At 51.1% G+C, this 22,927-nt stretch overlaps 1 protein-coding gene across 3 annotated transcripts in view; it reads left to right on the top strand.

Moving 5' to 3' along the window:
* The window catches only part of gapvd1 (GTPase activating protein and VPS9 domains 1), a 42,821-nt gene extending 20,229 nt beyond the window's left edge, over positions 1-22,592 (top strand). For all 3 annotated transcript variants that reach the window (XM_072707697.1, XM_072707702.1, XM_072707691.1), the window contains 20 exons: positions 609-763; positions 1,046-1,175; positions 1,358-1,483; positions 2,847-3,020; positions 4,727-4,864; positions 5,648-5,782; positions 5,923-6,042; positions 6,207-6,284; positions 6,920-7,260; positions 7,555-7,642; positions 12,913-12,984; positions 13,084-13,212; positions 13,406-13,538; positions 13,673-13,785; positions 14,248-14,407; positions 14,876-15,063; positions 17,089-17,302; positions 17,548-17,620; positions 18,882-19,079; positions 19,965-22,592. In XM_072707697.1, the coding sequence (XP_072563798.1) occupies positions 609-763; positions 1,046-1,175; positions 1,358-1,483; positions 2,847-3,020; positions 4,727-4,864; positions 5,648-5,782; positions 5,923-6,042; positions 6,207-6,284; positions 6,920-7,260; positions 7,555-7,642; positions 12,913-12,984; positions 13,084-13,212; positions 13,406-13,538; positions 13,673-13,785; positions 14,248-14,407; positions 14,876-15,063; positions 17,089-17,302; positions 17,548-17,620; positions 18,882-19,079; positions 19,965-20,105 (2,906 nt within the window). In that variant the 3' untranslated portion in view covers positions 20,106-22,592. The remainder of the gene's footprint in view (positions 1-608; positions 764-1,045; positions 1,176-1,357; positions 1,484-2,846; positions 3,021-4,726; positions 4,865-5,647; positions 5,783-5,922; positions 6,043-6,206; positions 6,285-6,919; positions 7,261-7,554; positions 7,643-12,912; positions 12,985-13,083; positions 13,213-13,405; positions 13,539-13,672; positions 13,786-14,247; positions 14,408-14,875; positions 15,064-17,088; positions 17,303-17,547; positions 17,621-18,881; positions 19,080-19,964) is intronic.
* The last annotated feature ends 335 nt before the right edge of the window (positions 22,593-22,927 follow it).

The following is a 22,927-nucleotide window of genomic DNA, read 5'->3' as shown; positions in this document are numbered from 1 at the left end:
TCTCCCTCCAGTGCAGGTCCCGCTGTCTGTGTGCCGCTGAAACATGGTCCAGCTTCAGTCCTTCATGTGTCTGTCTGCCACTCACTTTCAGACATTAAGATTTATTTTTGGAATAAAGGCTTCAGGCTGCTTTCCACATGGGTTATGCTCTCCGCTTCATTCCACACACTGTTGCTGTGATTCATTCCCATCACCCCTTGGGGGCACTGTGCCTCTCAGCGGGTAGCCTTTCAGGAAGTAATGCGGAGTGAAATTCTGCTGCTCTGGGACCCTGATCTGAGATCAGTCCCCTCCCGAAACGGCAGCAAAGCCACATGACGTTTGCTGTTTAGCCAGCTGATGGCCTGCACAGTCTCTTGCACCTGTACATGAGGCCTGTGCCAGGCCCCCCCCGCCCCCCCCACTGCTCACCCTGCCCTGTGTCTGAGCTCTGCTTGGCCTGTGATTCTCCAGGCAAGCTTCCGGTCTGCTGCTCCGTCCGAGTGTGTCCCCCGGGTGTCTGTGAGCCGTGTCTGAGCGGAGCAGGACGGTATGAGAGAGATGGATGGGTAAAATGCGCCAGGCACCTGTACTGCTGTTTAATGACCTTCCCGCTTCCTGCCCTGCAGCTTCCCGCAGCCGCAGCCGTACCAACATCGCCCAGGAGGGGGAGCCAGAGCCCAGCTCACAAGAGTCTCTACAGGAAGTGATGCCAGAGGAAGTTCTTGTAATCTCACTGGGCACCGCCCCCCAAACTGTTCCGGGCATGATGTCCGAGAACGAGGTATGGGTCCTTTGGCCTCTAAGTGTTTAAAAAATAATAAAAGTTTGAGTGATACATGTTTGCTAACCCTGAAGCAGAATGTACTGTGGTGAGGTGTAAGAACAGGTGAATACTTACACTGTCAACAGCAGACCTGCTCAACTGGCCTCCCTACCTATTGTTTGAAATTCTCTCTCACTTCTCTGATTAAACGAAACATTGTAAACAGTCAAATTCCTTTAGGCAGTAGAGTTTTCCTGGATTAGTTAAGCTGACCTGGTGACCACCTCTCCCCGGCGCAAGGTGCTGACACTGCAGCTGGTAGACGGGGCGCAGGGCGAGGCCCCTGCTGACGATGCCAAGCTCCACGGCAAGCCGGACAAGACGCTGCGCTTCTCCCTCTGCAGTGACAACCTGGAGGGCATCTCGGAAGGTGCTCTTCCCCAGGCTGCCAGCAGAGGGCACACATTAACATAGCTGTTACGCTATAAAGTGGTTTAATAGCATGTTGAAAATGGTGCTTGTGTTTTTATTGACGCCTAGTGATCTTCTGATGCTGGAGAGTAGGAGCCTGCCAAACTGCTTATGGGCTTGTGTCTTCTGGGTTATCCACAGGGCCATCAAATCGCTCCAACTCGGTGTCGTCACTGGACCTGGAGGGCGAGTCAGTGTCGGAACTGGGGGCAGGGCCTCCCGGTGGCAATGGGGCTGAGGCACTACAGCTGCTGGAGCACGAGCAAGGTGCCTACCTGTCTGTGTGTGTGTGTGTGTGTGTGTGTGTGTGTGTGTGTGTGTGTGTGTCTGTCTGTCTGTCTGTCTGTCTGTCTGTCTGTCTGTCTGTCTGTCTGTCTGTCTGCCTGTCTGTGCGTGTGTGCCTGCCTGTCTGTGTGTGTCTGTGTGTGTGTGTGCCTGCCTGTCTGTGTGTGTGTGTGTGTGTCTGCCTGTCTGTGTGTGTGTGTGTGTCTGTCTGTCTGTCTGTCTGTGCGTGTGTGCCTGCCTGTCTGTGTGTGTCTGTGTGTGTGTGTGCCTGTCTGTCTGTGTGTGCCTGTCTGTGCGTGTGTGTGTGTGTGTGTCTGTCTGTCTGTCTCGGTGTGTGTGCGCCTGTCTGTCTCTCTCTCTGCCTGTCTGTCTGTGTGTATGTGCCTGTCGCTCTCCATATGTTTGTCTGTGTGTCCGTGCGCGTGTCTGTGAGTGCGTTTGTAAGTTCTCCCCTTCCACAGAGTGGGTTGCCTCGTTTAACAGTGTAACAGCATTGCCTCAGTCACTGACTCCGATACCTTGGTGTAGCTTGTGTCTATCTTTAGTTACCATGCTGCCTGCTCCTCTGCCTGCTCAGCACTTTAAGATTGGAGTCATTGGTGTAATCTGGGCTAATGAGTTTCCTAATTACTGCTGGAAACTTTTGAGTTTTCTCTTTCCCGCATGATTCCCCGTTTCCCCTTAACCCATCAGAGAAAGTGAAGTGGGAAGCCGCTCGAATCTAAGTTACTCAGTTGTGGGTGCAGTATGCAGTCTTAGCTGTGGGGGGGTACAGTCAGGCATTCACATATGCTCGGGTTAGAGGAGAAGATCCCCTGCCAGCGTGAAACTTCGACAATAATACTTGGGTCCATTATTAAAAATGCAAAATTCCCTGCAGTGACAGGTTTAGACAAAAAACGTTACTTCAAGAAAGTCACAGAGTCAGCTAATATGTGAGTGAGGCTAGTCACCGAGACACAAAGTGAGCCGAAGCGAAGATACACACCCCCACACACCAAAAAACCTTTTAATATTAAAGAAATAGTATGCATTTACATTAACAAATAAATAACAGTAATATTTATGTATTAAATGATTTTATGTGATCCAAATCATTTGCAGTATTTATATAAGTTTGGCTTGCGTGCCCCATTCAGGGTTTCCATTTAATTATGCCTGGCCAACTTGCAAATAAGTGAAACCGCGAATGTGAAATTGGCAAATCTGGAGGGAATTTCTTTCCGACTCCTGTGTGTGGTCACCCAGAAGTGCTCGCCTTCTCGGGCCTGTCTGGGCCACGCTTTGGTCCTCAGCTACCTGGAATACCTGCTGTCCCTCTGACACAAATCGCTCTGCCCTGCAGCCACCACTCAGGACAACCTGGACGACAAACTGCGCAAGTTCGAGATCCGCGACATGATGGGCCTGACTGACGACCGGGATATTTCTGAGACGGTGAGCGAGACCTGGAGCACGGACGTGCTGGGCAGCGACTTTGACCCCAACATGGACGAGGACCGCCTGCAGGAGATTGCAGGTGAGCTCAGCATGGCCCGGCCAGCGAGACACCCATTAACCTTTCTGCAGGAGGCATCGCTCACTCGCCGATTGGCTGTGTCCAGATGTGTGATTGAGTTGTCACTGAGCTAATGGCTGCCTGAAATTATGGGCTTGCCTTACCCCAGTATGATAGATGGCTGGAATTAGTGGATTCTCCATAATTATTTAAAATATCCGAGTGGACGTGTGTGGCTGTCGGCTGATTTAATTACGGCGGACGCATTCAGTCCTTCAAGTTCATGACATTGAGATTTACCAAAAACATGAGGAATTGCGATATGGTTTCAATGATCAAATGTAAATCTTACTCTTTTTAGTAAGACTTTTCAGTGTATTTTCCAACATATTAACAGAATTGAACTACACTGCCACCCAGTGGCCAGCTCTCTATATTGGATTATACTGCCACCCAGTGGCCTGCTTTTTACATTGCATCTTGTCTTGTCAAGGACAAACCCATCAATGACATACCTGTGTACCATGCATGTGTGCGGCAGAGCATGACATAATGCACTACAGTGAATATAACATTAACCATGTTAGGTGGAGGATCCATCTTATGTTCTCTGTGTTTAATTAAAAAAACAGGTCTTCAGATCATAGACATCAATACCTTTTATGAATGTATCCAGCCTTTGAGGGGACACACTAACAGCTTAAAATAGACGTCAGTGAAATGCATGAATAAAGCTGCTTTCCGTGTGCAGATGCACATGTTTTTGTGTTCTTAAAATATTTGTCCATTTTCAACTTAATCTTGCAGTCTTAATCTTTTTTTTCTTGTACCGTTAACATTCAGAGAATGAAAACATTAACTAATTTTTATCGTGTAGCTTTCTGGAAGAACATGCAAGCTCAGATGTTAGAAATGTTAGCATCATTGGCGGGCAAATTTCAGGACAGTCAAAGCATGCGGTTCCTCTTCCATTAAAAAAAAAAAAAGTCATCCCCTACTCCGTCTCCGGTTTGAGCTCCTTGTGGAAAGTCACCCCTCACTGGTGATAATAATAAAGAGCCGTCGGTCCCGCTCGGCGCCCACCCCCACCCTCGTCACGGACGGCTGACATTCGCTGGGTCCCCACAGTCTTATTGACCTTGGTTCCCACTCATTTGCATCCTCCATTTTTCACGCCTTGGTATATGGCGTGGTGGGACTTTTCAGTCATTAAGTGAATTTACAGCGATTTCCTTATGTGTTTTCTCCAAGGGACTCAGTTATGAGATGCACATTAAATATCCATTAATACCTCATTATCCCACTGATAAGATTACCATGATAATGAGGCAGAAATTCTAATTGTTTCACTTCTTGTTGCGCCACTCATTTAATCATCCACCTGAAAGGCGGCCGCTGCGAGCCCCTACCTCGACGACTGTAAACAGCGGCAGCGGGGCGGAGCCCCCCTCGAGGGCCCCCGTCCCCTGCCGGGCTTGCCGACGGATGGGAATGGGGCCACGCCAGGGAGGGGCCGTGTTGCTGCAGGGAGCCTTCCCACCCGAATGGCTGCCAAAAAAAGCGGAGCCGAGTGTTTCCCTCCTTGCAGCTGCTCCGTGTTCCTGCCTGCCGCGTTCTGGCGGGTTAACCTCCGTCGCCTTGCTGGGGGCCGGGACAGTGCCAAAGCTCTGCGCGGTCACCAGGTTGAGGTCGACTTTGCGAGCCCAAGCTCTGCTTCCTGTGTGCAGGAGCCGCTGTGGAGAGCATGCTGGGCAGCCTGCTCTGTCTGCCGGGCTCCGGCTCCGTCCTGCTCGACCCGTATGGATCCACCATCTCTGAGACTACCAGTGAGGCCTGGAGCGTGGAGGTCTTACCCAGTGACTCAGGTGAGCTTTTCTGGCCAGTACCTAACGGTAACGGCTCCTTCTCCATCTCCACCTTCATAACATCTGGCAGGTTTCATGGGCCACCACTCTGCGCCGTGCCAAGCGAACTCACCACAGGGTATTCTCTGAGCGAGAAGTGTCCCCCAGCCAGACGAGGAGCCTGACTGCCAGAGCGCTCTGCACCTCCCGAGTGCCACCTATCTCCTGGGCCTGTGGTCCCTGCCCATGACGGGCCCCGTGTGGGAGTCTCTTTGGGGCCCCGCTCAGATTGGGGACAGCCTCTGTAACTGTCATAAGGCTCAACGGTCCAGCACCTTGACTAATGACAAAAGTCTATAGTGACCAAAGCCTCATATCTGTGTTAAGGTGGCTCCGCCATTCCGTGTGTCCGTAGTGAGCCCAGTTCGGTGGACTGCGCCGAGATTGTCAGGTTTGATGGGATGCTGTATGCACTCACTGCGGGTTCCGGCTGGGCCACCGCTCAGCTCCGTGCATGGAACTGTTTTTGCTCCAGAGCAGCATTTATCGGGGACCCGAGTGCCAAGCGGCACTTTCAGGCACGGCGCCGTTTATATGCTCTTGTACGATTGGCTGCCTTGTGTCAGGATGCTAAACCAGGAAGCTATTGGCGTTAGTCCCCAAAATGCGGGGAGCGCCCGGGGTGTGATACGGATGGACTAGCAGGTGACTGGAAGTGACAACTTGGCGAGACCTTCCATCAGGCGATGCCCTCTGGGTTTAGGTAACACTGATATCTGTGCACTGTCCCCCCCCCCCCCCCAGAGGCCCCTGACCTGAAGCAGGAGGAGCGCCTGCAAGAGCTGGAGAGCTGCTCTGGGGTGGGCAGTACCTCCGACGACACTGAGGTCAGGGAGGTGAGCTCCAGGCCCAGCACGCCGGGCCTCAGCGTGGTCTCAGGTACACCCCCCCACTTCATCCTCCCCCCACCCTGAGATTGCCCCTCCTCCTGTAACCCCCACAGTCCCGTCTGTGAGCGAGGCCGACGCCGACAGCTTCTCTTTTCCACTGCTATTCCTGGTTTGTCTTTATCTTGGCAGGCATAAGCGCCACATCCGAGGACATCCCCAACAAGATGGAGGACCTGCGCTCCGAGTGCAGCTCCGACTTCGGGGGCAAGGACTCGGTGACGAGCCCAGATGGGGAGGAGTCGGCTCACGGTAAGGGGAGGGTCAGAGCCAGTCGGGGTATCCTGTGTCTGTCTGGCCTCCGTCATGCTTTACCAGCGAAGAGCCAAAGTGGGCAAGCTTACAGCTTTACGGCGGGGAGGGACACGGGCGTCACCGGGCTGCTAACCTGCCTGCTCTCCTCCCTGTGCTGCCAGGGGCACACCATCTGACGTCCCCGCCTTCGCAGGCTGAGTCCCTCCTTGCCATGTTCGACCCCCTCGCCTCCGGGGAAGGTAATTTCCGGGCACTGTGGCTGACTGCGCCTTTCAGTCGAGAGCCACGCTCTCTTACGCACACGGCCCTAAATGTGCCCAATGCACTGTTTGTCCCGCGTGGGTGTGAGTAACGGGGGCTGGGTGCCAGCGAGGGGGTGACAGGCTGAGAGACCTCACCCCAGGCTTGCTGGCTGTCCCCCCGGCTCCCGGCGGTGAACAGGTGGCCTGCCTTCACCCCAGGGTACAGCTCTGCTGCACGGGGCTCTGCTCAGTATGTCTGTTTCTGTGTTTGTATCTGCGTCTCTCTGTGTGTCTGTCTTTCTGTATGTGTGTGTGTGTACATGCTTGCTGCAGAAACTTGCCCAAGGGGAGAGAAATATTTATGACACCATTACTGTATTGTTATTTGTGCTATTATTCAGATTTATAATGAAAATGAGCTGAAAGGGGGTAGATTTTGTCATGGTGCAGCTGGGAACCGCCTGTGTCCCTGAAGAGCAGGATGCTGGGCTCAGGCATGTGGGACCTGCTCACAGAGGATGTAGCACTTCCTCCAGGACCCCTATAACCCCAGGGTTTAGTCTCACACAGCGCTGATGGTGGTAGGATGGGGATCAGGTCCGAAACCCACTGATGCCTGCTGATGCCCACAGGCTCATCCACGGGCACCATCGTGCGGCCCAAGGTGCACCACACCCGCCCATCCCACCCCCCGCCGGACCCCCCCATTCCAGAGGCGTGCATCCCAGGTCAGGAGCCACGCCACACTGGTGCCCCCTTTTGCCCACACAGCCTGGCTCAGCAGGACCAGCGGCACTCGTACCCGGACCGGCTGGTTCGCAGCCGCAGCTCAGACATTGTCTGCACTGGCCGCCGACCCACCAGTGACCCGGGTCTCAACCGGCGGGTTGTGCCCGAGGATCGTGAGCTGGGTCCCGCTGGCTTCGCCCTAGGACCCTCGTCCTCTCCCAGCAAGGACTCTCTGAAAGGAGAGGTATGGCTCAGCCAATCACTGCCCTGCACACAGTCCCTTTGGTTTGCTGCTTTGGCTGTGGTGTTTATATGGGATGTTGTGCTTGCTTTTAATGAACAATGGCCCAAGGTGTAGTCCTTGGTGGGTATAATTAGGTTTAAAATCATGATTATGCAGGAGATTTCTGCTTTTAAGGTGAGCAATACACACAGGTAATATAACTAAAGCAAATGTCACCCATCACTCTGGTTTATTAGCTAATGCCCATGCCTGTTATCTGCTCTCATCTCACCCCACGTACACCACCCCTTACAGGTGGAGGAGAGGAAAGACAGTGATGACGAGAAGTCGGACAGGAACCGACCATGGTGGAAAAAGCGCTTTGTGTCAGCCATTCCAAAAGGTAAGGGTGGTGTGGGGGGATCAGCCAATCAAGAGGTAGCTAACAGCTGGGAGTGCCAACATGCCATGGTGTAGATTGACTGTGCCTGTCACAGGTTTTATTGGTGTTACACCTTGGTGTACAGAACTCATGTGCTCTGTGGGTGAGTGTGTCTGTAGGTGATGGACTGAGTGTGACAGCAGGGTAGGAGCCAGAGCTGAACCATAACACAGCACAGCGCGCGCTCACTCACTCACGGTTAGGGGTAGGAGACTATGCTGTCCCTCCTTAGCGTGCTTTTACACTGCACCAGGTACCGTACTTTAAATACTTCAAGAAAGTACCAAAAGTTCAGTACTTCAAGGTGTTGGTTTTTAACTGGTGCTAAACGACATCGCAACGTGAAGTATTTTGTTCTGAATTCAAAAAAAGGCAATAGTATTTTGTTAGGCTGAACAGTGGTGGGCGTAGCTAACCGAAAAGTTAGCTTCGATAACTCCAAAGTTTTAATCTGATAACTACTGCAGCGGGATTTCTTGCTTAGCTGGACTTGTTGTATTTAAGGTAGTCTGGGCAAAATGTAAGTTGAACAACTTCCTTAGTCGCAAGTTATGCAACTAAGGAAGAAATCCTGCTTTGTGATACAGGCCCCAGTTCTCCCCTTAGTTCAGGATATCCCAGTTTAATTGGACTTTATCTTTGTTCACATACATTTAAATACGACAGGTTATTGACCACATCTTGCTTACAAAGTCAGCCAACAGCATTCCAGATAGACATGTTCACAACAGACTGGAACAAATATGTTTGATTTTAGTATTTACAAATGTTTCTGACCATTAAACTTTATTTACTTTACCTGCAAAAAAATGTTAGTGAAACACAAATCCATTAGGTTAGCTTTGCTAATTAGTTGTTAGTGGATTAGCAGAATATTCATACCCACCACTGAGGCTGTACAGTCAAAAGTTTTGAGAATGACACAAATAAAAATTTTCACAAAGTCTGCTCCCACAGTTTTTATGTCGTCAATTTGCATATACTCCAGAATGTTATGAAGAGTGATCAGATGCACTTAATTAATTGCAATTAATTGCAAAGTCCCTCTTTGCCATGAAAATAAACTTTATCCCAAAAAACACATTTCCACTACATTTCAGCCCTGCCACAAAATGACCTGCTCACATCATTTCAGTGATTCTCTCGGTAACACAGGTGAGAGTGTTGACGAGGACAAGGCTAGAGATCACTCTGTCATGCTGATTGAGTTAGAATAGCAGACTGGATGTTTTAATTGGAGGATGGTGCTTGAAGTCATTGTTCTTCCTGTGTTAACCATGCTTACCTGCAAGGAAGCACATGCAGTCATCATTGCTTTGTACAAAAAGGGCTTCACAGGCAAGGATATTGCTGCTAGTAAGATTGCACCTAAATCAACCATTTATTGGATGATCAAGAACTTCAAGGAGAGAGGTTCTATTGTTGTGAAGAAGGCTTCAAGGCACCAAAGACAGGCTAGCAAGCACCAGGGCCTTCTCCTAAAGCTGATTCAGCTGCGTGATTGGGGCACCACTAGTGCAGAGCTTGCTCAGGAATGGCAGCAGGCAGGTGTGAGTGCATCTGCACGCACAGTGAGGTGAAGACTTTTGGAGGATGGCCTGGTGTCAAGAAGGGCAGCAAAGAAGCCACTTTTCTCCAAGAAAAACATCAGGGACTGACTGATATTCTGCAAAAGGTACAGGTACAGTAAAGTAACCTGAGACCATTCATGTGTGGGGTTGCTTCTCAGGCAAAATTTTGAGTGAGCCCACTTCGTTGGCTAAGAACACAGCCATGAATAAAGAATGTCACCAAAACATCCTCCGATTGCAACTTCTCGCAACCATCCAAGAACAGTTTGGTGATGAGCAATACCTTTTCCAGCATGATGGAGCACCGTGCCATAAGGCAAAAGTGATAACTAAGTGGCTCAGGAAACAAAACATCAACATTTTGGGTCCAAGGCCAGGAAACTCCCCAGACCTTAATCCCATTGAGAACTTGTGGTCAATCCTCAAGAGGCGGGTGGACAAACAAAAACCAATAAAATCTGACAAACTCCAAGCATTGATTATGCAGGAATGGGCTGCAATCAGTCAGGATTTGGCCCGGAAGTTGATTGACAGCATGCCAGGGCGAATTGCAGAGGTCTTGAAAAAGAGGAGACAACACTGCAAATATTGACTCTTAATGCAATTGTCAATAAAAGCATTTGACACATATAGAATGCTTGTAATTATACTTCAATATACCATATAAACATCTGACAAACAATGAAGCAGCAAACTTTGTGAAAATCAATACTTGTGTCATTCTCAAAACTTTTGGGCATGACTGTACAACATGCTAGATTAAAATCAGGCTTTTTCATACCTTCACTTTTGTATGGACATTATAGTGCAGGGGGTTTAAGTTTCACTAAAACATTTTTACTGTGATATATGAAAAAAAGTTTTGCCATTGTTTATTTTCCATTTCAGGATCTAGTATATGTCTAAAAAAAATCACTTTAAAGTTTTCTTCCACTGCTTTTGCATGAGCACCACATGCATTCTGTGAGACAATCATAATCATTTTCATCTTTGCTATTAAAACCACTCCTAGACAGGTTTGTGAGAAATTTGTCAAACTCCTTTTTTGCTTTATGCATACCTCGGTATTTATTACAACAAAATACCGTGCTGCCCTAGTATATTATACAAAATACTTTTTTAATTTGTCAAGCCATCCTGGTCTTTTTGTATCTGTTCCAACCAGATCACACTTAAACCTTTGTCTACACATCCATTATTATTACTTGTATTTTTTATTTTTTACTGGAACTTTTGGTACTAGTACTTAACCAGAAGTCAATGGAAAGTACTAATAGTACGGTACCTGGTGTGGTGGAAAAGCAGCCTTAGAGCCAGAGACAAACACTAACCCAGTACGGCACACAGTCAGTCACTGCTTCTGAACAAGGAGCTGTCAGAGAGCTTATTGGCTACTTATGTGTTTTGTGCGATGAGCCAGCTATAGGGCTGTGTGTCTCCAGGCCTTAGCTGAAACATCCCTTATCATAATAGCACACAGCAATACATGGTCCTGTCTGAGAGACTTAAAGTTTAATACCTATGCAATAATTGACTTGTATTATTTGGAAATTTTCAGAATTACCAAATATTTAAATTTGTAATAACAGAATACTGAATGTTGTCTTCAGTATTGTAATTCATTTACTTATTAACAACTTAGGGCTGTGTTACCACACTACAAATGCCCTTAACATATTTAAAGTTCTTTACTTTAAGTCTAAAGTTTGCAGTTCCTCCACTGTATTTAATTGCTGTATTGCAAGTTTTACTACCAACGTGTAGAAAACCCAAATATTCCCATACTTTGGACTTGACTTAGAGCATTTTGGAAAGGCTGTTCTTAGACCCCATGGTTTACGACAATTGTGCATCACCAGCATATTATCTACATATAGTTGTTCAAGTAGGCTTAAGCCTGAAACACAAGAAATTCCGGATAATGTTATTAGTCTTCATTTAATTTATTTCAGATTTGGTGATAATGTTCAAATAATTACGTTCCGTATCATTACATTTGTTTGACAGTAGAATTGCCTTTTGGAGAGTTACTGTTTTCGAGCTATTGAGGGCGATATTCAGAATGCATAAAACTATTTAGCTGTACAATACATGCAACAAGGGAGCTTGTTATAATAATAGCTACTGAAAAATAACGCTGGTAAATATCTGTGGAACAAAGGTATAAACATCAGGCATCCAAATTATGTGTTGAAGTCTAGTTACTGAACACAGTAATATAGTTCACAAGAATTTCTCATATAGAAATGCAGATTGAACTGCTTGAAAGTATTCAAGTTTGCATTTGAATAAATAGAATTAATCTGTTTAAAAAATAATTTTAAATTACTTAATTTCTTATAGTAACTAAGTTAAATATTAAAAGGGGAACTTGCAGGCATGCATATTGTTTACCTTTGGTCTTATGCATTACGTATTTGGCATAAGAACGTAGATGATGTTTAAAATGTCTTGTGAAAATCCAAAATAATGAATAGGCAAATTAAATAAATGAACACCATCTTAATCATTAGGTTAGCAAACGCTGCGATAATTTTGTGCTTGAATTTTTAGCATGGTTCGTTACAGCCTTAGTAGGCTACTGCGTACGGGAGAGCAGCTAAGCGGTGTTATGCCTGGCCAGCCTGGGTCCCCCCAGAGCATGAATGGAGACAGAGTAGCGGGCAGCAGCCGCTCCCCCGCGCGCAGTGTTGGCTGTGCTCTCTGCAGTGTGGAGTGTCCCTCCCAGCCCAACGCTGTCTGTCCTGTTCCCACGCAGTGCTCTATTGGACTGCAGAAAGCGAAGTCGCAGGTAACGTCCCCCCCTGGGGAGGCCCGAGGATGCCTCTGCCTCACTGCCACCCCCCCTCATGGCCTCACCTCATGTTTCCTCACTCATCAGTGGGCTTTCTCCTCATTGGTTTAATTTGCTTCACGTGTTGGGTGGCCTCGACGGGATTGGCCACTCTGAGGCAGAGAGAAAAACAGCATTCGCTGCGGAATATTTCTCTTGGGCATGTGAGATGGCAGGTGGGTGTGGCTTGAAGGATGCAGGCCAGTGACCCAAAGGCTGCAGAAGAAGGGCTGTGTTGTTGTAAATGAAGAACCTACCCTGAGTTGTAGAGGCCGCCAGCGTGACACGGCCTCCAGTAGGGGCCGGCTCCTCGGCTGGCATAGAGGCCGGCTCCTCGGCTGGCATAGAGGCCGGCTCCTCGGCTGGCATAGAGGCCGGCTCCTCGGCTGGCATAGAGGCCGGCTCCTCGGCTGGCATAGAGGCCGGCTCCTCGGCTGGCATAGAGGCCGCCAGCGTGACGCGGCCTCCAGTAGGGGCCGGCTCCTGCCAGCGGTGTGTTCTTCTCTCTCATAAGTGGATGGGGAAATAGCTCATTCATGGTTCTGTTTTGGGAGGGGCCTTCTCTGCCTCACAAGCCCTGCCCCCGGTTTCCCCAAATGAGCCTATCTTGGGACACCTTTTCACGTCATCGGTGTGTGAGGAGTGCTCCCACTGTCATGTTAGATTGGGCTGCTTCACTCTCGCCCATGAACATGGCCGCTCATGTAGGACCGCAGTGCCATGTCCATTGCTCTGCCACCTCGTCCTGCTCACCTCGCTGTAGCTTAGCACGCTTGGCGCCGATTGGCTGCCCTCTGACCTTGCCTCCTCACTCTGTCCGCCTCCAGCGCCTATCGCCGCTTTCCGGAAGAAGGACAAGCACGAGAAGGAGGAGCTGGGTCCCGATCGTGCCCCGCCAGGTCAGTCCCACCCTAGCAAATCGCTGGCCTCTCGGCCTCCTTCCTCATGGAACGCTGATGCAGGTCCCTGGCTCACGGCCCGCCCCTCCACCCCTGCAGATGACCCGCTGCCTCGGCACAGCCGCCAGGCCCAGGAGGCCGAGGACATCTTGGACAAGTACCGCAACATCAAGCGCAGCAGCCCGGGTGACGGCATGGCGTCCGCAGGGGCCGCTTATGACGGGCAAGGTGAGCAGGGGCCCCTTTGGCCCCTTGCGTGGCCCCACATGTCATCTCGGGGTCTTGGGTGGGGGAGGAGAGACAATTGTTTAGTCTGAAATGTGTAAGTCTCATTGTGTGTGTCTGTGTCCATCTTTTTCTTTGTGTGTGTGTGTGTGTGTATCTGTCTCTGTTTGTCTGTGGGTGTGTCTCTGTGTGTCAGAGCCCTGTGGGGGGGATGGTGAGAGCATTCACGGCTCCCCCAGGGAAGAGGCCCTCCAGAACGTCTCCGCGGACGACCTGCCGGATTCGGCCAGCCAGACGGCCCAGCCACAGGACTCCAAGTTCTCCTTCAGGTGTGTGGGGGTCGCCTCGGTCTCACCCCACCCCCTGCCCTGGTCTCGCCCTCTGTGCCCCCCCCCCCCCCCCCCCCAGCTCATGCCACCTGACAACATCCGTCCTTGTTTCACACGCTCCACCTCCCACACAGTGATGCCAAGAAGAAGCTCCGCCTGGCCCTGTGCTCCGCCGACTCTGTCGTCTTCCCTATGATGGCCCCGGCCAGTACGCGCAACGGCCTGCCCGACCACACCGACCCCGAAGGTAGGAGCAGGGAGCCGGGGTAGCCAGGGGGTAGCCAGGGGGTAGCCAGGGAGATGAGGAACCGGGTTTGTCGCTGCCCGTGAGGACAGAGGCTGGTGGCATTGGCAGGCAGTCCTTCAGAGTTAATCCAGTGTTGGTCAGCTCTGAACGTCGCAGATACAAAGCAAAATGTTGTGTCCCATAATGCGGAGCAAAAGCCCGCTACCGGACTTAATGCATTATCCTATTACAGCTGGTGATGCTAAATTAAATTTTTGGTATGTAGAGCACAGGAAGCCTCGCCTATCCTGTCCGGATGTCTCCTTTAATGCACGTACATCAGGAGGAATAGTGTCCTGTCACGTGTCTGTGGATGGCGTGTGCTCTCCGATGACAGACGGGCATAATTACAAGGCCTCTCTCTAGTAGGACGCGGAGACCCCACCCCCACCTCTGACCGCCGCTTCCTGTCTCCCCCCCCAGACAATGAGATCGTCTGCTTCCTGAAGGTCCAGCTGGCAGAAGCCATCAACCTGCAGGATAAGAACCAGATGGCCCAGATCCAGGAGACCACGCGCTGCGTCAGCCGGCTGGACACGCGCACCTGCCGCAAGCTGCTGGCCGCCATTGCCGACGACTACAGGTGAAAGCGGTGCACGTGGGGGGGTGGGGCCTCGTTTGTATTGGGAGGGGCCTAATTTGTGTTCGTGGAGCTGACCTTCCCACCAGTACCTTCCAGTTCAATTCCCATGTGTCCTGCTATTGGACTGTCTTAGCTAAACCTCCTAAGCAATTTGACTGGTTTACTAAAGCAATTCTCTATTAAATAGGCTTCTGAAGACTCCACAAGTGTCCCCCTCCGATTACAGAGTTAGCCTGTGACTCATCTGAGTTCTTCTGATTTAAAGTGTCAGTCTTGAAGGTGCTATGCGTATCTCCTCATTCCTACTACTCCCAGAGTTTAGCCACTAGAGTAAAACATACAAATATGGCCGACATGCTGTGGTGTGGGTTAATTATTGGTCAAGTTAGACTTCATTAGTCTGAAAGCTTCCTGTAGAGGGCGCCACCGCAGATCCTGACCCTGAAACCCTGGCCCCCACACATGCAGGAAGCGGGCACCTTACATCGCCTACCTGACACGCTGCCGGCAGGGCTTGCAGACGTCACAGGCCCACCTGGAGCGGCTGTTGCAGCGGGTGCTGCGTGACAAGGAGGTGGCCAACCGCTACTTCACCACTGTGTGCGTGCGATTGCTCCTTGAGCGTATGGAGGCCAAGATGCTCGACTTCATCCGAGGTACGTCCGCGTGCCAGGGCCCAGGGGGGTGGCTTGTTTTCCTAACCGGTTTGGTGGCATGCCTTCCAGGGTGCCCCCGCCTCCTGCTCTCCGTGATCTGGGACAGGCTCCTTATTCTCTACTCCCTTATAGAGTGGGTGTGGGTGGGGCCAGGTATCAAGTCAGAGCTCCTAGTAGTTTACACTGACTCTGTGGTAATACTAGTAGGGCACTTCCTTGCAGAGGTCCATTTGTCACTTCCAGACAGCTCATACAATTCTAACATGTAAATTAATATATGAATTTTGCAGATTTCACTATATTTAATGCAGGTGGTTACATGAAGAGATTTGCAAACAGACTCCTTGATACTCAGCATGTCCCAGGTCTGAGGCATTTTGTTTGCCAGTAAGAGTCTAAATGTCACATGGATAACACTGGAATTGCCCAGTACTGCATTAGGAACCCACCGTGTATGTTATTGAAGGGGCATTGAGTAGCTCAGAGGGTTAATGATCTGTACGTGTGTGACTCCCAGTGTGTGAGGCCGGTGGTTCCCGTGTAGTCAGTGTGTGTCCCTGTGTGTGAGGCTGGCGGGTCCTGTGTAGTCAGTGTGTCTCCCAGTGTGTGAGGCCGGTGGTTCCCGTGTAGTCAGTGTGTGTCCCCGTGTGTGAGGCTGGCAGGTCCCGTGTAGTCAGTGTGTGTCCCCGTGTGTGAGGCCGGCGGGTCCCGTGTACTCAGTGTGTGTCCCCGTGTGTGAGGTCGGCGGGTCCCGTGTACTCAGTGTGTGTCCCCGTGTGTGAGGCCGGCGGGTCCCGTGTACTCAGTGTGTGTCCCCGTGTGTGAGGCCGGCGGGTCCCGTGTACTCAGTGTGTGTCCCCGTGTGTGAGGCCGGCGGGTCCCGTGTACTCAGTGTGTGTCCCCGTGTGTGAGGCCGGCGGGTCCCGTGTAGTCAGTGTGTGTCCCCGTGTGTGAGGCCGGCGGGTCCCGTGTAGTCAGTGTGTGTCCCCGTGTGTGAGGCCGGCGGGTCCCGTGTAGTCAGTGTGTGTCCCCGTGTGTGAGGCCGGCGGGTCCCGTGTAGTCAGTGTGTGTCCCCGTGTGTGAGGCCGGCGGGTCCCGTGTAGTCAGTGTGTGTCCCCGTGTGTGAGGCCGGCGGGTCCCGTGTACTCAGTGTGTGTCCCCGTGTGTGAGGCCGGCGGGTCCCGTGTAGTCAATGTGTGTCCCCGTGTGTGAGGCCGGCGGGTCCCGTGTAGTCAGTGTGTGTCCCCGTGTGTGAGGCCGGCGGGTCCCGTGTAGTCAGTGTGTGTCCCCGTGTGTGAGGCCGGCGGGTCCCGTGTAGTCAGTGTGTGTCCCCGTGTGTGAGGCCGGCGGGTCCCGTGTAGTCAGTGTGTGAGGCCGGCGGGTCCCGTGTACTCAGTGTGTGTCCCCGTGTGTGAGGCCGGCGGGTCCCGTGTAGTCAGTGTGTGTCCCCGTGTGTGAGGCCGGCGGGTCCCGTGTAGTCAGTGTGTGTCCCCGTGTGTGAGGCCGGCGGGTCCCGTGTAGTCAGTGTGTGTCCCCGTGTGTGAGGCCGGCGGGTCCCGTGTAGTCAGTGTGTGTCCCCGTGTGTGAGGCCGGTGGGTCCCGTGTAGTCAGTGTGTGTCCCCGTGTGTGAGGCTGGCTGGTCCCGTGTAGTCAGTGTGTGTCCCCGTGTGTGAGGCCGGTGGGTCCCGTGTAGTCAGTGTGTGTCCCCGTGTGTGAGGCTGGCTGGTCCCGTGTAGTCAGTGTGTGTCCCCGTGTGTGAGGCCGGTGGGTCCCGTGTACTCAGTGTGTGTCCCCGTGTGTGAGGCCGGTGGGTCCCTTGTAGTCAATGTGTGTCCCCGTGTGTGAGGCCGGTGGGTCCCGTGTAGTCAGTGTGTGTCCCCGTGTGTGAGGCCGGTGGGTCCCGTGTAGTCAGTGTGTGTCCCCGTGTGTGAGGCCGGTGGGTCCCGTGTAGTCAGTGTGTGTCCCCGTGTGTGAGGCCGGTGGGTCCCGTGTAGTCAGTGTGTGTGGCTCTCTGTCCCCCCTCAGCATTCCAGTCCTGCACAGCGGCCGATGACAAGACTGCAGCAGTGGAGGACTTTCTGCGATACCTGTACGGCGCAATGGCCCATGACGCCATCTGGCAGTTCGCCAGTGAGGAGCAGCTGCAGGACGCCCAGATGGCCATTGAGCGTAGCGTCATGAACCGCATATTCAAGCTGGCCTTCTACCCCAACCAGGACGGGGACATCCTGAGAGACCAGTGAGCAGGAGCAAGCCGGCTGGCCTGGGGGGGGGGCTGCCTCTCGTTACGGAGTCGATTATTTGCGGTCCGATTAGCCGGTGCTAGAGGGCCATGTCCGCAGAGGTCGTATCGACCTGCCGGTTAAAGGACCTACTGAGCCTGCTTCCCCCCTCGCCACAGCATTTCGGCTATAAATCAGTAATGCTAAGGCGAAGCACGTGACCGATGCATGCAGGCTGATGCTGACAATGCTTCTCTTTCAGGGTCTTGCAGGAACACATCCAGAGGCTCTCCAAAGTCGTGACAGCCAATCACAAGGCTCTGCAGATACCAGAGGTAACACTCCCATCTCTCTGTCCGCCCACTTCCTGCTTTAAGGGTCCACCTGCCTTTGAGTTCTGTGTCTATTTTCTTGGTCCATAGTAGAAGGAATTTTGCCTGTAGTTTTCTCTGACTCTGCAGAGTGTCTGTGTTTACAGTCAGAATGGCATTGAAACCTCAAGGATGTAGTTAAAGCTTTTGTTTTTTTCTCCCTTGAAAATTTGTGACAGTCGCCCAGTGCCTCTCTGTCTCTGGGTGGCTCCCCATAATGACCATTACAAATCACAGACCATTACCGGCAGTAACAAATGCTCAACTGGGACATGAAAAATACACACGCCTTGTATTTGGAGATTTACGGCAGGCACTAGCTAAGTGTGCTGGGTCAGAGGGCGGGTCCCTGTAATTGCATGCTCTCGCAGCCCATTGGTGGCGGGGGATGGCCTTGAAGTGCTTTGACCCACCGCCCTGGAAAGAGATCCTCTGTTCTCAGGCGCTTTTGGATTTGACAGTTTTTAATTCTCAATATCGGATCTGTGAAGCAATCTGAGAGCTTGTGTACAAGTGGATGACTCTGATTTATCATAGCTGCTGTTTTCTTTTTTTTCTACTTATGTGCACAAGTTCATTAAATGTGAGTCTGATTAATAGCAGGGCACATCACTGGTAATTAATAAACAAGCCAGAAGCCAGGGAACCTCACAGGCACCATTTTTGTGCTGGTTTCGGGTTCACCCCAGCAAAGGGATGCTGAGGTACATCAGAGTAGGTAGGGGCTTGTTAGCAGGGCTGTGGGTCACCTGGAAATGGCAGGCTTTTTCCTAAGCAAATGGGGTTGAGAGCCTCGCCTGCCAGTAGGGTGGGAGTAGAACCTGTGACATTCTGGTATCCATTTTATTTCATTCTGTGTAGGAGAGGTAGATTTGGTTTGGATCAGGGGTGTCAAACTGCAGTCCTGGGGGGCCGCAGCCCTGTGTAGCTTAGTTCTTTCCCTGTTCCACCACAAATGATTCAGCTCAAGAGCTGTGTGGTAATTAGCACAAGGATTTGAATCAGGTGTGTTAAATGAGGGGAAACCCAAAAATGTGCAGGGCTCCGGCCCCCCAGGACTGGAGTTTGACACCTGTGGGTTAGATAGTCGTGGGTTTTCCTTTGTTGCTTTGTTGAAATCCACATCCGAGGCTAGTTGTCCACATCAGAAGAAACTGCATTTGCCAAATGTACCTGCGAACCATCCATGAAGACACACCATCTGCCCTCTGTCCCCCTACCACAGGTGTACCTGAAGGAGGCGCCGTGGCCCTCGGCACAGGCCGAGATCCGCACTATCAGTGCCTACAAGACGCCGCGGGACAAGGTGCAGTGCATCCTACGCATGTGCTCCACCATCATGAACCTACTGAGCCTGGCCAACGAAGACGCCGTGCCCGGCGCCGACGACTTTGTCCCCGTGCTCGTCTTTGTCCTGATCAAGGTGGGGACACCTCCCTCCCCAGATGGGACTTGCGCACACAGATAGGCTGAATGTGTCTGACGTACGCGGAGCTTTGGGCTTCCAGCCCATAATAGGCATCAGCATGACATCTACCACAGATAATAAAATGTGTGTTTGCTTTTCCTTGGCTAATACTGGCTCCCTAATGGTGTTTATCTGGCAGTATAGCAGTGTGATTGAGAGTTCCTGCATCCGCAAGCTGAGCTCGCTGCCATTAGAGGCAGAATGACTTCTAAGCGTTTGGGTTCCTGCTCACACCATCGGAACGGAATGGGACGGAGATTAGCGAACGCCTTGGCATATACCAGCGGGGGGCGGGGGCTGCCTTTCCATAGATATTTACATAATGGCCTCATTAAGGTCCCTAATAAGAACGCTAATGTCGGGCTAATGTGTTGGTAAACATGGTCTGAGTGAGCCGGAAGGCGGGGCATGCATGAGTGTGCTCAGGAAACGGACCGACCCCCTGCCAGCCGGATCCGGATTCCCTCCAGCCCCCAGTCACCAGGAAAGCTCATCAATGGCACAAGCAGAAAGGTGTCCAGCAGAGCAGCGCCCTCCTCACGGGACCTGCCGCTCATGACCGACTCTGGCGCCTCCTGTCTGCTGCACCCTGTTTCTACCTGGGAGTCGATTAGCAAGGGTGGCGGGGAGCCACACAGATGGTTGCTGGTTCAGTTCCTAGCTGCATCCAACTGTTGTACCTTTAAACAAGTCATCCAGCCTGATGTTGGGCATACAGCATTACTTAGTCATGTTTTACTCTTTGAGATGAATCTGAGTGCAGTTTTATGAATAACTGATGAGTAGCGTCTCTGCACCTTGTCCTGAGTGTGACACTGTCCCCCTCCCCGTCCCCTCCAGGCCAACCCACCCTGCCTGCTCTCCACCATCCAGTACATCAGTAACTTCTACGCCAGCCGGCTCGGTGGGGAGGAGAGCTACTGGTGGATGCAGTTCACAGCCGCTGTGGAGTTCATTAAGACCATCGACGACCGCAAGTGAGGTGGGGCGGCCGGTCACGGGGGGAGGCTCCGTGACTGTCCCCCTGCCCGCCCCCTCCCTCTGTATAGCTGTACATAGAGCATAGAGGACAGCAGACCTGACCTGCCCCGACCCAACCGAGGCTTGGGTCACCAGGAAACACCAAAACAGCTTTTCAACCAGAAACTGAATTCCTGTCTTTTTTTTTAATTGCCCATCCTCTGTTTCTCTGACACTGACCAGCGGGTCTCTGCTTTTCAGAATTTTATATCTATTTAAACACATAATGATACCGATCAGACAGGTGGAAAAGGGACCACAGTGACAGTGTGCTCTTGGGCGTGCGCTGGCATGGGGGCGTACCTGCAGTGGGGGCGTACCTGCAGTGGGGGCGTACCTGCAGTGGGGGATGCTGCTTCGGCCCATCATAGACCTACCAGACCGAGCAGTTAGATTCCAGGTGTCCCCAGCTTTTACCTGAAGGGTTTATTTCAGCATTCCTGGACAGTTTCCTGCGAGTCGCGCCTTAGGTATACGCAAATCGGTTAAGCTCACTCCACTGCGGCTTTTAAGCACAGGACGTGAGAACAGACGTGTTTGTATTCCTGACTTACAGCTGGCTTGCTGGGTGGCTCTCTGCTTGATGCTTTTTCCGCAAGTTTATCCTGCCTGGTCTTGAGATCGATGGCGGGAGGGAGAGGACAAGGGATGGCTTGCCGTGGTTTAGGATGAGAACAGATCCTGTGAATTATGAGGGACAATCACATCTCGCAGGTTCCAGATTTTCCAAAGCTCCCTGATTGGTCAGGTGTCATGACCCTTCCCCACGCCATTCACACCATACCCTAGAAGCAGTGCCTTTGGATGCGTGTGCCAGTTATAGGGCACGGAGCAGCTCACTGCCCCACCAAGCAGGAGGGGGTTTACCAACTGGATTGAAGGACCTCGGTCAACAACTCCCCCCACCCCGCCCTTCTGTTCCCCTTGCCACCAAAGACACCCCTCCCACTTTGAATCCCCCTGGGTCATTTAAGCCTCCCGGTCCCCCACCGTTTTTGGCAAACTAGCCGCCATTTTTTTTTTTTTGTAACAAACACTCTGTCTTTCAGTGTTAAAACTCCTGTTTTAAGTGTGCAGCTAGATGGTGGAATTCTTTTGGGAAAAAATGAGGATGATCATTTTAATACATGTAAGAAGAATTCGCTTTAAGGTCAGCTGAAGTCCGCCTGCCTGGTTTGTTCCTCTCATTGCGGTCGGGCCTCGTCTCGAACAAATGGGTCAATGCGTGTCGTGTGAGGCTGTCTCTCTATCTGTCTCTCTGACTATCTCTCTTTGTCTTTCTCTGTTTGGCCGATGCGGAGAGCCCCCATAACAGCGTGCGCTGACACAGGATGTAAATATCTAGGCATGCAGACACTGATCTGATTAAAGCTCTACCTCCTCGCAGGTTTCAGAAAGGGACTGTTAACTTTCATGTATGTTGGGGTTTTTTGGGGGAAGCGACTTTCCTAAAAACGTTCTCATCTTCCCTGCAGTTAGAGGAAAGTGCTTGATGATGGGAGGCATCACAGGGTCCCCGGTCCAGTGATGGGTTCTGGCCTGGTTCTGGCTGCAGATAGAGGAATGTTCTGTTTATGTGCACTTTTGGTAATGGCTAAGTATTGTATGTCCCTGATTGTGTTCTATAAATGCTTTTCTCCATTGTATTAAAATATAACAAAAACTCTAATATCCACTGACTTTTGACTTAAGTGGTGACTTCAGCCCTCCACTGATTATTTAGAGGAGGTCTAACATTATTTTCTTTTTTTGTGGTTCTTTATAAAAGCCAGATGGAGCAAAACTTTCTACCCAACTGCTAGTTGTTCCTTTAAGAAAATTGATGTCTTTCTCTCTGATGTGTGTGTGCAGGAGAACCTCGGGGGTTACCCTGCCGTTCTCGGCGCTCTCATATGCTTGGGGTCACACTTGCACACCTTTCTCAGTCCCCTCAGTTGTGGCCAGCGGAGCCTCCACTTCCAATGTTTTTACTGTGAAGGCGTGGGATTATTTTGCTGCTTTCCGGAGACTGCAGAGCTGAGATTTCGAGACGTGCAAGGTGACGTGGAGTCTGTGACGTGGAAGACGTGATGCAGAGCAGTTCTCAGGTCTGTACTTCTCTCAGACGCATCTCCTTGGGTCTGTCTACACAAATTCCAGCCGCATTTCTAGTGTTACTTTATGAATAGGTGCTTAGATATAGGAATAAACATAGTTTAAAATGTAGCTACATCAACAGTAATATTGTAATTTAGGTGGCAGGATGATGTCATTACACAGGCCACCATGTGAACTGCAAAGGTCTGTGTTTCTGGGTTTGACTGAACAGCAGGTCTACTTTGGTCTGCACTCTGGTTTTAGCTTGGTCTGGTTTCATTTCCTAAGAAAGGACTGGTGTGACCTGGCCTGTGGGCCTGTTTGTATATATACTGGATGTCTAATAAAACGCTAACAATTTATACATTCAAATACATCCTGAGTTTAATTTGAGAAATGCTGTTTAGTGTTTAGTGTAAAGTGACCTTGGGTTTGTGAAAGGCACTATATAAATGTAACTTATTGATATTAGTCCCCTGGTCAGCTGTCAAGCTTTTGAACCATTTAACATTTCTGTTTTAACTGTTTTGCTGAAGGAGGGCCTCTTTTCAAATGGGTCCAGCAGAATCATATAGTGAGGCGAAAACCTGCCCCGGTACAGTTCATCCAGGATGACGAATGTTATGGGTGCCCGCGATCAGAGGGTGTCACATTCTCACGAGCTGGAGGAGTTGTACTAAACCATCTCAAAATGGACCACGCTCTGT

Source organism: Paramormyrops kingsleyae, chromosome 2 (genome assembly GCF_048594095.1).
Source record: "Paramormyrops kingsleyae isolate MSU_618 chromosome 2, PKINGS_0.4, whole genome shotgun sequence".
NCBI lineage: Eukaryota > Metazoa > Chordata > Actinopteri > Osteoglossiformes > Mormyridae > Paramormyrops > Paramormyrops kingsleyae.
This window is presented reverse-complemented; position numbering and strand designations above follow the sequence as displayed.